Source organism: Barbus barbus (genome assembly GCF_936440315.1).
Source record: "Barbus barbus genome assembly, chromosome: 43".
Lineage (NCBI taxonomy): Eukaryota > Metazoa > Chordata > Actinopteri > Cypriniformes > Cyprinidae > Barbus > Barbus barbus.
In genome coordinates this window covers 788,307-804,937 of record NC_136721.1, presented here as the reverse complement: position 1 = coordinate 804,937, position 16,631 = coordinate 788,307, and the positions used below count along the sequence as shown (strand labels likewise).

Here is a 16,631-nt window from a genome sequence, read left to right as displayed (position 1 = left end):
ATCAAGTTCCATTAAGTTATTTTGTAAATTTCCTACCGTGAATATATCAAAACTTTTTGATTAGTAATATGCATTGCTAAGAACTTCATTTGGACAACTTTAAAGGAGATTTTTTTTTTGCACCCTCAGATTCCAGATTTTCAAATAGTTGTATCTCAGCCAATATTGTTCTATCATAACAAACCATACATCAATGGAAAGATTATTTAATCAGCTTTCAGATGATGTATAAATCTCAATTTCAAAAAATTGACCCTTATGACTGGTTTTCTGGTCCAGGGTCACATATGTGTTCCCTAATGTAGTGTTACAGATTTAATTAATCTATTTTTTAATCGATGTATTTAATTACAGCCAGTAACAATACAAAGAAGGAGAGAAATAAGATACATCATTGTATGAAGTTGAGTTGAGTTAGTCAGGCGATTCAACAAACAAGACTTATTTATAGGAAAGATTACCTATACATGAACCTGTTGTAGCCCCAGGGATTTAGAGCAAACGGGTAAAGTAAATGCCCTTTATGGTTTGAAGATGACCCTCTGATTGTGATAATAAAGCCCAAACCCAATGCAGCCCTCTACCACAGAATTGCACTATTTGTGGCGGCATATAAATGCGAATTAATTATTTTCACCCTCTGATTGTGATGCTCTCCTGTATTCTGCAGAGATAGTCTGCTGTACATACTCGCATGGTCTTGTGGTCATCGGCTACAAATCAATGCTGGTTCCATGTCACTGTCTCCACCTATGTGTGCTCTTTCATCAGAATTTCAATGCTGATCCAACATGCTTTAAACATTTGAAATGTCAATCTCAAACAAAATGATGGTTTGGATGAGAATTCAACATTACTTTGCTATCTGGGTAGCTTTTGCTGGGTACCATTGATAAAACACTTCACAGCTGATCACGGTTTGATGTTCATTCTGACTTGTTTAATTGATTCACTATGCAACTCTAGTCTGATTATTTGCTTTCAGGAAGAATTCATCCAATTATAACGATTATGTTGCATGTCTGCTGTTAATAGCACTTGATTTGTCATTCATTTCATTATTGTGCTGCTGTATGTACATCAGCGTATTCTAGCGCTGTAGATATAAATGAAATGGCTTATAAAAAGAAATTTAATTAAGGAAATTTCTGTCTGTAGGTTGACCATTGATGCAGAGTGCCAGCTTAAACTGAATAACTTTCCAATGGATGAGCATTCATGTCCCCTGGAGTTCTCAAGCTGTAAGTCTGGCCATACGCCCTACATGCAAATCCATCCACATCTCTTCCATTCTTTTTGCTTTTTCTCTACAGTTTTCTACACCTCATGTCTGCTTCCACACTCAGATGCGACAGAGCATAGAAACCATTTTTAGGATGCTAATACAGACATCTCACTTCTATTTTCATCCTGAAATATGAAGGACAGATAATGAGCAAAGTGACAATTTGGCCTAACGTGGAGAGACATGTCTTCACATGCTCACATGAGTAAGCTGTGCTAGGAAGAAACCATGGAATTATTCCTGTCCTTAGACTTTGGAGAGGATTTAGGGGAAATGGCTTATGATGGTAATAATGAAGCAGCAGATGCGCTGTGGACAGTCTAATGGGATAGCATCATCTGTAGTTTGAAAAGAAATGAAAAAACAGAGTGGTTTTCCTACTAAGGAAGATTGCAAATTGTTCTTGTAGATTATCAGTGGGAAGAAGCTAGTGAGCTTGTGTCTCCTCGTGCTTTGAAAACCACACTTTTTCTCAACCCACATGACTGACAATGTCCCCACAAGGACAAGGATTTGGGATATTGCCATTTTTTTCCCCATAGCCTAGGTTATACGCAATTAAACAATTGAATAAAGGCCTCCTGTAGTGAATCGATGCGGTTTTGTAAGAAAAATATCCATATAAAAAATAAGTTTGTTCATGAGAGAGTGCCTTTCCTGGCGGATGATGTCAGCATTATTGGACTTCTTTTGGACTGTTGAACAAAAGCACCCACTCACTGCCATTATAAAGCTCGGAAGAGCCAGGACATTTTTAAATATAACTCCATTTGGATTCATCTGAAAGAAGAAAGTCGCATATACCTATAGAAGTGTTACTCATTGTGTGGCTCACCAAGCTTTACGTTGTGGCTCGCATGGCAGTAAATAATACGATGATATGATCATGCAGTCAATACAGATATTTCATAAAAACATTAAAAACAAGCAGGGCTATAACATAACCCATTAAAAAACTAACCGGAGGCGAGTTGTGCGATCCGACAAAAGACAATAGAGCCCATCAGAGTATGTAAACAGAGCGGTGTAATTTTGAATGGAAGGGGGAGTGGATTTTTTAAAAGTCGGAGCGTCGTGTTTTCCATCACGAGTACAATTCATGTCAACAACCTGTAATATAACATATTTAGCAAGAATTCACATTAAACATATTTAGCTAGCTTGATGGATCACTCAAAAGAATATGAAGGCTATGATGAAGTGAGCTGATGTTATAGTTCTCAAGGAATTTGTAACTTTGTTCCTTCTGATAGGCTACTGAATATTTCCAGCTGAAAGCATGATTTAAACAGTTACAACACTTATTCACACGCCATTGCTCTCTCAATAATGCATTCAAACAAATGTAATCTTACAGTGCTACTTCATCTGTATCTGACTTCGAATGAGCAGAAATCTGTAAGAAATGAAGCGATAACAGTAAAATAAGTACTGTTCTTTTCATCAGAAACAAAATTGGCACTGCAAAAGCAGCAATTATACCTTTTCATGCTGATTTTAGCTTGTCAAGTGGTAGGAAAAATGTTTGCACACTTCCAATAAGCCACTTTGAAACTTTGAAAGGACACAAGGACAAGGATTTTGGATATTGCCATTTGTTCCCCCTTAACATACGGTATACACAATTAAACAATTGAAAGGATAGTTCACCCAAAAATGAAAATATAGAATAAAGTCTAAATGTTTCGAGAATTTAATTCGTAGAAATTAAAGTTATAATATTTTGTGAGTATAGCCTATATTGCGCATGCAAATGGCCTGCATTGAGAGCACCGGGAGAAGTTGACAGGCCACATCATCCGAGCGGCCGCATCATCTTACTGGGATGAGGAAGAGTCAATTTTAAGGACTCGCGTAAACATCTTAATAACATCTTAAGCTCTCTTATTTAACCCTTTTTTGTAATACACTACAAATATATGTGGGATTATTAGCAGAAATCATACCATGTGTCATACTCGCGGGGACAGTATGCTTGGATATAATATTTCATGTCTTCCATTGCATTCGTTATTTGTAGTGCGCCAGCCACCCAATAGCAATAGCTTAAGCTTTGTGCTTTTAATATAAAACAAAGTCTCAGCTTTCAAAATCAGTTTTATAGCATGTCTTACAATAATGCGATTTTCAAGCTCTTTAATGTGGCGTGACACATCGCTGTATTTAGGGGAAAGGGAAGTGGTGTGTGGCCAAGTATGGTGACCCATACTCACAATTTGTGCTCTGCATTTAACCCATCCAAGTGTACACACAGTAGTGAACACACACCCGGAGCAGTTGGGGGTTCGGTGCCTTGCTCAAGGGTCTCACCTCAGTCGTGGTATTGAAGGTGGAGAGAGTGTTGGTTATTCACTCCCCCCACCTACAATCCCTGCTGGACCTGAGACTCGAACCCACGACCTTCGGGTTACAAGTCCAAATTCCACCATCTACTCTGCAAAAACGTCTGTGGCGTCCAAACTTTCATTCCTCACATAGCCTGTTTAATTAAACAGCAATAAAACGTTCTAAAGGTTAAAGTGGACTCAAATTTGATAACATAAGTGTTGTCTTTTCTGCTGTAAACGTTAAGTGGCTATTCACAAACTGGTTTATTCATGGTATAATACTCTAAATGAGGACATCATATTTAGCGTCTTCCATTCATTATTTGTAGCGCGCCAGCCAACCAGTAATCGCAACAATTTTGTGCTTTGTTGCTTTTACACACAGCTCAGCTTTCAAATTCTGTCAGTTTTATAACGAAATACAAAATATAAATGTGTTTTTTCTCTTTATTTCAAGTTTATAGCAAGATATAAAAGTGAAGGAACATCATAAGGCATTTTAAAAAACAGTTTAGTCTAATTTATAATGAAAATAATGTCTTGTCGTTCGTTATTGTAATCGGAAAGATGATTGACTCACATGCCGCTTGACAAACACATTATTGTGAGTTTCAGCCAGAGCATACATGTTAAGGCTTTTACACAGCAGAAATAAACATGACTGTTACAAACATAAAGGGACCCAGAGGCAAAGGAAAGTCAAAACAAAGAATGTATTGTCCAAAAAACTAACTCAGGCAGTCTGTTGTTCGCTAGCAGAAACAGGTATTCGTAGAACTAGAAAAACATTCAGAAGAAAACTGGTACATAGAAGCAGACTTGACTTGTACGAGAGGGAGTGCGGTCCCGGCCGGAGTGGCGAGCGGCATCCTCCACAGAAAGCAGTACAGTCCGGAGGGGCAAACAGACCACTGGCCGCCGACAACAGGGAGACTGGGCAGAGACAAGGTCAGACACTCGACAGGACAGAACGGTTCTTGACAAAACACAACAGAGTGACGGTAGTCGATAGAATGAGGGCTGGCAGAATGGCTGTGAAGCACAATAATCTGACAAAGAAGTCTAGTAACACACAGAGAGAAATAGAGGAACAAATCAGCGTCAAAAGGAAACAGGTGTCGTCCCAATCAGTGCGAGCGAACAGCTGAGTCTAGGAGGCAGAGCAAGAAACAGAAAGGAAAATAAAACTGGAATCAAACCCGGCTCATGACAATGACAACAGCCACTATAGATTATATAAGATAATAAACACACGATTACGATAGGATATGGTATGTGATTTTCTTGAGATTTGGATATTTTCACAACAGTAATGAATGTGTACATCTTTGTACAGTTTTGAGTAAAAGTGTATTATTGATCTCATAAACTGTCTTATGTAGCATGATGCTCATGTTAGCTCTAATGCATTTTGTCATAATACTTCATGTAAGGTCGCAAGAAAAATGTTTTTTTGTAATTATTTAGAAATACTTTTGATAGTAGTTGGGTAAATGTATACTGGGATTGAAGCGATGTGGCTTGGTTAACGTTTTATTGCCAGCATAAAGGCTGATAATGGCTGAATAAAAACTAAAGAATAATGATAAAAGAACAATAAGGATTATATCTCATAGCTGGCGGAAGTGTGAAAGGTTCTGTTTGTCATGCATTTCTTTTTCAACACATTTACAGGTAAATCCTAGTATTTTAAATTTGCGATTAATCATGATTGCGATTAATCATGATTAACGCGATTACATTTTTTAATCGATTGACAGCACTAGTATAAATAGATATATTCACAAACCTAGCCTTCACTACACGTTTTGCTGCAGTGGTTCAGATCAATACTGCTTCTGGGCATCAGCTTGCATAGAGTCTAGCAGAGTGATGCCCCTGTGCTGAGCGCTCTAATGGCTTGATAAAGTCCATACAAATTCACTTGAATGGGACCTCAATCAAAGGGAAAGGACACAATGGTGCTTTTGAGGTAATGGGGCTTTTTTTGTGTTCACGGCAAGTTGCACACCATCTGTGAACATTACTGCAAATGCCTGGCCAGTAAAATCCTGTCATAGGATTATGGTGAGCTGCCATGAATGACACTTCTGAAGGCTCTGTGGTCATAACAACTGGGTCATGTCTTCTGTATTCATGCTTCAGGTCACGTGAGGTCATTAATATTTGCAAAACCAGGGGTTGCCCATCTATTTTATTCTTTATTTTCCAGAATATATGTATTTGCATTTGTTTTATACAGAACAATACAATTAAATAAAAATAAAAAAACACATAAGAGAACCTTACAGACCATCAACCCCAATTTAACTGTAAATACTACACTACACTAATTATGTAGTGAAGATACCGAAAACAAAAGAGTTGAGTGTTATCTATCAGTCTTCCCCCGTTGTCAAGTCCTCTTGGTTACAATAGCGTAAAAAACGAGCCCAAATATTGTCTAGTTTCCCATTAACTGCATAAGTCAGCTTTTCCATGTGAGGTTGTTAGTAATTTCTCTAATCCAAAGCATAGAGGAGGGACCTTGTATCTCCTTCCATTTTAAAGCAAGAGCCCGCTTGGCCTGAAGCAAGCTAAAGTCAATTAGTTTGTGTTTATTAGTGTTCACCACAAAATTTACTGGATATATATGAAATAAACAGAATTTAGGATCACAAGGAATATTTTCTTCAGTCAATTAACCAGAACTTTTGAATCTCAATACACTCCCGCATACAGTAGTAAAGGGTTCCAATTTCTTGTTTACATTTAAAAAAACTGTCAGGAATATTTGGATTAAACTTATGCAATTTAACCAGGGTAATATATGTCCGCATGAGCCATTTATATTGCAGAAATCTGCATCTAGTATTGACACTATATGTTTGGGCAAACAAACAAGAATCCATCCATTCATCTTTAGAAATATCTTCCTTAAGGTCATTTTTCCATGCAGTTAAACAGGACACAGAACTCTCTTTTGAACCCTCTAAAAGTATATTATGTAAAAAAAGATAAATTGCCTTTATCCCTTCAATGTTTCAAAGTATGTTCTTCTATAGTTGACAAAGAAGGCTCTAAATAAGAGTGTATAAACTTCTTATTTGTAGATATTTGAAGAAGTGCTTCTGAGGAATATCATATTCTTGGAATTACATCATTATACCATCCTTATATAAATCTTTCACTTGTTTTGCTCCCTTGTACATCCAGTTTTTAAATCCACCATCATTTCTCCCAGGCACAAACTTTGAATTACCCCAAATTGGTGACAGACCCGACAGTTTAATTGTTTCACCTAAAAAATCATGAGCTTCATACCATACTCGAATAGAATGTATAAGGAAAGGATTATGGGTAGATTTTTTTGGTATTTTAACTGAAAAAGAATAAAGATACATCTGTAATGGAATTGTTATTCCATTTTTTTCTATATCTATCCATGCAGGAGGGTCTATGTCTATGAAATAATACATAGCCGAACATAATTGAGCTGCCCAATAATAAAGTTTTATATTTGGTACTTTAAGTCCTCGTCTTTCGTATATGGTAAATAAAGTAAGGCCAGACGTAACCGAGGACGCTTGTTATTCCATATAAACCTTATGAACACTTTCTTGAGTGCTCCAAAGAATGTAGTTGGAAGAGGAATTCACTGAAAGAGATACAAGAATTTAGCTAAAATTGACATCTTTATAATATTTATACGTCCAATCAATGCATTCCATCTCCCGAGAGAATCCATGACTTTTTTTGTATTAACATAATTAATTGAAATAATCTCTTTATATTTGGGACTATCATAATTCCTAAATATGTAAAGCCTTCCTGAAAATTGCCTATTGTTTGTAAAGTTTCTCCTTTCATCCCCATTTAATAATAGCATGGCACTTTTATTATTGTTAACTTTGTACCCTGAGAACTCTCCAAATGCTGTTAATAAAGTGTTGAGTGCTCGAATAGAAGGCTCTAAATTACTAAGAAAAATGACTATGTCGTCTACAAACAGAGATAAGCGGTGTTCTCTCTCTCACCTATTATTATACGTTTAATTTCAGGACTACTCCAAATTGCCATTGCAACAGTGTTGCCCATCTATTACTTGAACCTGTTCAAACACTTTTTTTTTTTACATTTAATCACATTTTTTTTATCAGCCCAAGCTGTACCCTCATGCTTCTGTCTCCTGTCCCCTGAGAAGCATTCGCACACATGTTCCCTAATAATTGCGAAAACGCTGGCCAGTTCATCTACCAAATTAGCAGATGCCTGAAGTGAGGTTTTGACCCCTGAATCATTGTGGTCACTTGTGGTTAGTACACTGCATCTCTGTGCATGCCCTCACCTTGCAGCTATTACCCAATACCCCTGCTGCACTCACTGGTATTTAGTACTGCCTGGCCGTTTCCACTTTTGTAATGGGGCATTGGTCTTTGCTTCACAATCAGCCTGCAACATCAGGAAGGTCAGTGTGATGGCGGAGTGAGAGAGTGAGGGAAACAGGCTATGCCTGATGCATTTACTACCCGATTGGGTGGTGGTCAGCAATGTTTCCTATGAGCTAGATGCATGTGTGGCTGTGCACTTCTTATGCAGCAACACAGAAAAAAAAATTAAAAAGCATGTGCACAGGGCAGATGCAAAAAAAGAGGCAAATATTATTATATTATATTATACGATGGTCTGTCTGAATACTCGATTCTGACTGGTATGTATTAAAACCGTTTAATGCACAGGTAGTTCCAAGTCAGTTTAATCACCATTCTATATTAATGCACTGCTTTAATTGATGCACACTCATCACTCACACACAAACACACACACACAGAGAGAGAGAGCGGGAGAGAGAAAGTCGGAGATCACTCTATCTGTGCACACACACACACACACACACACACACACAAACTTGTTTTTGAAGCACCACAGCTTCAATGTTTGTAGAGAGACACACACAATTGTCATCTCTCCCTCTTGATCAATAATTTATTCAAATAAATGTGATCTTACCGCACTATTTCATCTCTGTGTCTGATTTGAAGCGGGCAGAATGCTAGAGCTAACGAGCCGTAACCGACCAAAATAACCATAATTTTTACCCTTCTGGTCAAATATTGCGCTACGAACATCATTAACAGATTTAACTTGTCAATGCTGGGAAATGACCAAGGTATAAGTGGGACAATGCTTGGCTAGCTGTGCATTAAATGATTTTAATGCACTTTGCGGAAAACAACCACCCAATGCCAAAGTTCTTGGCCTCCACGTCGTGCATTATCCCTTACTTATAATTTTATTTTATTTTATTTTATTATTTACATGATTTGCTGATTAATTAATCTACAACCCCAAATCAGAAAAAGTTGGGGCATTTTGTAAAATGCATTGAAATCAAGAATCTTTGATTTGTTAATTCTCATAAACTTTCATTTATTTGGCCAAAAGTACAAAGAAAAGATTTCCAATGTTTTCACTGACCAAAGTGCCTTTTGTAAATATAAACAAATTTTGATTTTAATGATTCCAACACACTGCAAAGAAGTTGGGACAGAGGCTAAATAAGTGACTGCATAGAACTGAGGTATAGCTTTCTCCTCGAGTAACAGATTCAAGTTGCATTTCTTGATGCAGCAGCAGACTGTGGTAAATGACAGAGGTTTTCTGAAGTACTCCTGATCCCATGTGGCTATATTTAACACTGCAGCATGATGGATGCAATGCTATCTGAGGGCTCAAAGGTCACACACATTCTGCTGAGGTGACCTGCCTTGCCCTACATGTACTGTGATTTCTCTAGATTCCCTGAATCTTTTTACAATATTATGAATGCTGATGAAGACTATTTTATTCACTTTATATGCTTTATACATGTAAAACATTCACATTTCACATCATTATTGGGTGCTTTAAAACATATAATTGCGTATATGTTTCATCTTTGCGTGATTATGTAAACGAATCAGTTATTTGAATCAGTTAGTTGAAATGAACTGTCCGAAAGAATCAGTTCGTGGAAAAGAATCGGTTGTCCCCATTTGCCTGAGGCTCTGGATTACAGGTAATAATGTTGTAAATAATGTTCAGTTTCTTGCACAGACTGATCGTTTTACTTCATAAGACCTCAATATATCATCAGGAGACATTGGGATTTATTTTGTGTTGCTTGTTTTACTCTCAAAGTGGTAATAGCCATTGAGTTGCATATAAATCACCAAGAGACATACTTTCAGCTAAAAATCTTCTGTACTGTTTTACTGAAGAAAAAAAGTAATGTACATCTTGGATGGTCAAAGCAAATAGCTAATTTTAATTTTTGGGTGAACTTTCCCTTGACGTACTGAAAACGTTGTTTTTGATGTATATACAATATGTTTAAACACCATAGCTACTGTGAAGCATAATGATAGTGATAGATTCAAGATCTTTTAGACATAGAAATAGGCAAATAGAGGCAAGTCATTTTATTGTATAACTATGACCTAAAGCAAAGTGATTCATCGTGGCATGAAAAAATATATATGTATAGGAATCCCAGAATGGACCAGCAAAGCCCAGACATGAATTCAGGAGTTTCCCTGGACGTTGCTGTTCACTGATACTCTTCATCTTATTTGTATAATTCACATAGAAGATGTATTTTTTCTCATTTATCTTTGGTATTTTGTGTAGATTTCAATATAGATTATGAAAAAGAAAGCTGAATGAAAACATGCACATCTTTTTCTTTTTGTTTTGTTTTTTGGTAATTAATTGTCTTTGCTGAATGACATTTACATATACATTTATGCACTTGCACATTTTATCCAAAGCAACTTTCCAGTAGCCACTGTGCAGCTATTTGTTGTTTTTTTTGGACCAACTCCATGTCTTTGTCTCTGCAGATGGCTACCCCAAGGAGGAGATTGTATACAAGTGGAAGCGCAGCTCGGTGGAGGTTGGAGACATCCGCTCTTGGCGTCTTTACCAGTTCTCCTTTGTTGGCCTGAGAAATACCACAGAGGTTGTCAGGACTGTGTCAGGTACCGTTTCAGCTTTTTGTTACATCTTAAATACTCGCAGGTTTTTTTATTTTTTTATTACATTTCTAAAATTAGTTGCAAACTTGTTTGCAAAAACAAGGTTAATTGAACAGAAGGGCCCAAATGTTTTGATTTGATACCATTTGTCATTAAAACAACAGTAATGGGTAGTTTGTGAACTAACATATATGCTAAAGTAGTTCTTGACAAGCATATATTCTTAATAGGTTTTTCTATTTAGCATTGACTCACTAACTTTAACATTAGCTAGTTTTATCCAGAGATACCTTGCTGAAGCACAAGATGACATTAATGTTCTGCTCGAGTAGATGAAAATTGTAACTTAATGAGAGTATGACAACCAGAAAATGAACGTTTTTGTCTTCATTGGGATTGGGGTTGAATGCTTAGGGACATTTTGCTCTGTTTTGTTTGGGTTTATGAAATGTAATAAAATAAATTCTATTGCCTATCCTCTCAGGATACCTGGAATCAGTTACAACTACCCCAGGCACAACGTTTTACTATTTTTGTAGCATAAAAACCATCAAACAGATGCAAGCTTTGGATCTTCCAATGTTTCTCTATGGCGCTGAAACCTAAAAACGTCAGAGTTCCGCTCCTCGTGCGACTGATACTCGACTGCCATTGGCTCATCTGTATTCAAGGGGAGGGGCTTACCGATAGGTCAATTGGTACCTGGGTTTCAGCATTTCTCACAGTGAGCAGCAATGGCAAATAAGAAAACCTACTTTATTTTTTTAAATACTGGTGTTGTCATAAAATTACATTTTAAGAGCTCTAGGCAAGAATGTATTTGTTTACACTTGAAATCTGAGGTACATTTATAAATATAGCACCCATCTGAACATTTGCTCCAGTGTTTTCAGAGTTGTGAGGACCAAGCGATCACCAGACGATCCACGAGAACAACTTTATCTCATCAAGTCCTTCTGACATTTGCCATGGGCTTTGATGTATCTGTAGTGGTTAAACATTAGATATAATTATTTTGGGGTATATCTAATGCTTCACTTCATGGAGATCAATGCATTGGCCTATGGCTGAATTACAGCTGTGGTGAAACAGAGCCACATGTCATGACAGCAAGTGTGATCCCATTTACCAGCGTGTAGCTTAAGATGTACCGAAAACATTGCAGGGTGGAGTGAGATAATGAATTGAGTGAGAAAGAGACTATGACAAAAATAACAGGAGAGAGCGGTGACTGGCTTGTGGAGGCAGTCAGCAGTTTGAAGCCATCCTATTGCATCATGGAAATCACTTTAAAAAGATTGTGAAAGGTGTTAGTGTAGATACACGCTTCCTTTTTCAGAGTAGAGCTATTCTCGGAGTGACCTGATGCTGTGGCACGCAGTCGTGCTGTTGTCTGTGTGCATCGGTCTGTGTGATTTGGCTCGAGTCGTGAATGCCCTGGGACACATCAACTTCCTTCTCCGTTTACAGACACCCACGGTTTGCAGATGAGACTCTGGCGGTGCTAATCTGGAGGCAGTGGTGGTGAATGAGAACATGCCTCTTTTTGGGGGCAGGAGCACTGGAGTCTAAAAACATTTTTAGTCTCCCAGCGCTCTTGATTGGTCCAGATTAACAGAAGATATGAAATGCCAGCCCGATCTCACAGCAATTCGTACATATTTTACGGGGTGGCTAATTCGTACAAATTCATAAGACCTCTCTTACCTTGTGATAATCTTCCTGTCATTTAAGTTGAAATGCAATCCAGTGTTTCCCATGAATCACCTTCTCTGGCGACCGCCACAGTTTCATAATGAACAGAAGATGTTTTTACACTTCTCTTAATAAAATAAACTGTCTTTGAAGTTATTGCTTTGGCAAAGCATCTGTCAAATAAACTAAAATCAAAAGCGTGATATGTGTCCTCACCACATTCCGAAAGGCTCAAGTTACACACAACGCCGACAGGTACACATTATTTTCACATTTGCATTACATTTTCCAATTTTTTTGTAGATGGACTTTTACAGTATTTCACCAGATTTGAGATGAGATGCATTTGTAAACCAGTTTTCACTGAAACTGTAAGTTTCTGCATGAAAAAAAAAAATCAGCAAGTGAAGAAATTATGAAAAAAAACATTATAGTTTGCCTATTGTAAAACTGTATGAAGTGAAGTGAAGTGACATACTGCCATACTGTATTACGTGTATTATAAAATATTAATTTTTCATTAATATTTATTTTACATTGCAGTTGTATAACAGTATAACAGTGTATATTACACTACTACTAATATTAATAAAAAATATATATAATTATTATTATATTCTAATTGCTTGGCTATTGCTAAATCTAGAATAGACTTGACTTGGATTTAGACCTCAAAGACTTAGACTTGGATTGGACTTGGACCTTAGGGACTTGTGAACATGTCTGCTATTAAGTTAACATTTTTTTCAGTATTTTGGTCATTCGTCTGTTTTAAAAAGAGTGTTGTGCCTTAGAAAGATCAGGCACTGAATTATGCCTAAACTGCAATCTCCCAGCCTGGCCAGTTAAAAAAAGTGTTCAAAACCCCTCTGAAACCAGGCTGAAATAACTAGATTGTAAAGGTATTCTGATCTGTAACTCAGCTCTGGCAGTGATTAGAGCCTTGAGTCTTTTTGGATATGATTCATCTGGGGATTTTCTGCCACTTTTCTCTGCATATCCTTTCAAGCTGTGTCAGGTTGGATGGGGACTGCCAGTGGACAGACATTTCCAGGTTTCTCCAGAGTTTCTCAAATCTAGGCTCTGGCTGGGCCACTCAATATTCACAGTCATCCCTAAAACACTTTTGCATTGTCTTGGCTTGCTGAGGATCATTGTCCCATATGGAGGTGAACCTCCAGCCCAGTCCTGAGTGCTTTGGACCAGGTTTGATGACATTGAGTCATGTATTCTATCTATCATAAACAAGACTGTTAAAGGAACCATCCCTAATTACTTTAAGTACATGACTGTTAGAAAAAGTCTAACTTTAGACCAGTTTCTAATATACCTCCAGTATATGCCCAGTGTTTTGCAATCTCTGTCCAAATATAAAGTTTTTTGTGTCCAATAGTGTGTTTACGAGGTGGCTTATGATATGTCATAAGAGAGTCTGCTCTTTTATGTGTATTACCTTATATATCATTATATGTTGAAACAGGGGACAGTCTGTTTCAATGTTGTGTTTTGTGTTTTCCCCCCACTAAATCAGTTTTGAGCTGTGGGGTCCCTCAAAGCTCTATTCTTGTACCCATTTTATTCTCTTCTATACTGATTTTTAACAAACACAGAGTATCGTTTCATTGCTATGCTACACTCAGATTTATGTGTCCTTTAGGCAAAGCAACATCAGTTATCTCAGCTCTTATGTGTCTGTAGAATATGAAAGCTAGGATGCCCTAAAACTTTTTATTTCAATTTTAATGAGAGTAAGACTAAGGCAATTGTGTTTTACAGCAGGTAGCATAAATCAAATGTTGGGTATCTTGGCCATGTTAAATCCTCATTTGTATTTTTGTATATTTGATTCTGCTTTAAAGTATGATAAGCAGATAAATGCAGCGGTAAACTCTAGTTTCTTGCTGTTAAAACTCTTAGCAAAGGTTAAGAGCTTTCTAGCCTTTTCAGAGTTTGAAAGCGATATACATGCTTTTATCTCATCTCTTTTAGATCTGCAATCACCGCAGATCACTGTCTTAAGAACACAAAGGGAAGAATTAGAATTTCTGATGTGAAGATGATGATGATGATGATGATGATGATGCCTCACAAACCTTTAAGCTTCTCCAGGCAGTTTTTTCATTTATCAAAGATCTTCTGCGTCAAACCAGTTCTCTCTCTCTCTCTCTCTCATGAAACAACATAAACTGGAGCCTTAAGAAACTGACACAGGACTGTCTCTTTCAGATGTGTGAGACATGCAAGTATCAAGCTTAGTCTTATTATTTGACGCATTAAGAATTACTCACCTCTTTTCACAAGATGTGTTTAAATTAGGACAGTGATGATTCATTCAGGCTGTTGATCTGCTGGATTGCAGATTTTGGCAAAGCTGCATGATTTTATTCTTTATTCTGCTTAACTTTATTCTGCTTAAACTTCCCTAATCGTGCCGATTGTTTCTGCATGCTCTTAAATAATGTTGGTCAATTTTAGAATATTATTATCAATGGCCAAGAGAGTAATATATCCTACTATAGTCTATAGACATTATTAGGGTACAAATGGGTTAAAGGTGTTTGATATTTGATATTATATTGAATCAAAGGAATTTAATATTATATTCGCCTTTGTTATTATATTCATCTAAACCACTAAATGGCACAAAAACGTGGCTTAGCACTTTCCAAAACATCCGCTTTTCAAGATGCACGTGTATATTTGTCTCCAAACGGGATATTTTGTTTAAAAAAAATCCCTTTTCAAGAACTACAGCGAACGGCTCGTTTGGACTACAAAGTTGTTTTCCTGTATTTGTGACATCACAAATTGTAAATCCCGCCTACAGAAATTCAGATGGTTGGCGGGTGGGGAGAACGCTTGGTTGAGCACTGCACGTTTTTATATTACTGTATTTCTGATGGAAACCAACTATTTTCAGAAAATTTTGGATGTCATTTTCATTTCATCTTGCATATAATGTCTGATAAAGCAGTGTTGGTGAGCGGAGCACTGCTTTGTGTACAGCGTTACCGGGGAAACCAGCGCCTCCTGCTGGCAGAGAATTAATTTGCATATATATGCCGCCACAAATAGTGTAGGTCTGTGGGACTATGGTATAAATAAATTCAACTGTATTACAGTTTCAGTGCAATTCATGTTATAATGTTAGAAATAAAGAACAATAAACTTAATGCATATTACCGTTGCACTTATCTGTACATAGTAAATGCAGTTATTTTTAAGCTGTTGCTGACATCCCATCTAAAACGTGATTTAGCCAAAAAAAAAAAAATTCAATATTCTCGAGGTCTGAATTGATATGGCAATATTGACGAACTTGCTGTTTTGGCAAGGGGCGGGGCAGTACTGAAACACGGTCTAAGCTGTTCGCCAATCACAACGCACTGGGACAGCTAACCAATCACAACACATTCCGTTTTTCAGAAGGCGGGCCTTCATCAAACCCCGAACTAATCGAGTCGTTTGTGTCAGGCTGCATGAGAGCATGTTCTAGTACACCCCCAAAACAAAATCAAGACTTTGTAAAAGAGCATAATAGGACCCCTTTAATGATTTTCTGCTTTATTTTAGATAATTAAAGCAACAGTTTTTAAATAACGAAAGGATATGTAAAAGTATTGTATTTGGGGTAAAAAGCACCCCTGCTGTTGGGGCTAAAGGCACAGTAATTAACATTATAATTAATAGATGGCTGACTTTTCCATTTGTTGACATGACATGGTTAGATTCAGATGGAAAATATCATGTATTACGTTGGGTGTTCATATTAGAGATAATCACCATGTTTATCATATTTAATCATATCCTATAATAAAATATAATTTGTTGTTACTACTGTAAATCTATATTAAATTATTATTGGATCTCCTTCAATGCTTTCAGAATCTTTACTTATTAAAATGATTTTGTTTCTGTATTTTGAAATATATTTTTTATATTAACATATTTTAAGGACAGTATTTGTATAATGTAATTCTTTAATTTTCAAAATAAGCAGAAAATAGTACAAACTTTGCTGAAGTTATTGTTTTGAACGAGTTATACATTATTGAAAAATAAAAAATAAAATTTTACCTGAAGTATTTGTATCAATGCCCCGTGTGTGGGGTAAAAGGCCCCCTGCCACCTCATACATTTATAACATTTTAAAACAAAATAAACAACTTGATTTATGAATGATTTATTTTCACACAAAATCTGTTGCTCCATTAATGTTCAGTACAAACGTATATATTTTTTCTGCAATTGTACATTTTAGGCGCAGTGAATAGCACATTTGTTCTTAAGGTGTGCCTTTAGCCCCGTTGTACCCTACTAAACATTTCT

At 36.8% G+C, this 16,631-nt stretch overlaps 1 protein-coding gene across 4 annotated transcripts in view; it reads left to right on the top strand.

Annotated features, from left to right (window-relative positions):
• The window catches only part of LOC306862309 (gamma-aminobutyric acid receptor subunit gamma-2-like), a 53,265-nt gene that overhangs the window by 16,111 nt on the left and 20,523 nt on the right, over positions 1-16,631 (top strand). For all 4 annotated transcript variants that reach the window (XM_079405056.1, XM_079405055.1, XM_079405054.1 and 1 more), the window contains exons 5-6: positions 1,159-1,241; positions 10,473-10,610. In XM_079405056.1, coding sequence (XP_079261182.1) covers positions 1,159-1,241; positions 10,473-10,610 — 221 coding nt within the window. The remainder of the gene's footprint in view (positions 1-1,158; positions 1,242-10,472; positions 10,611-16,631) is intronic.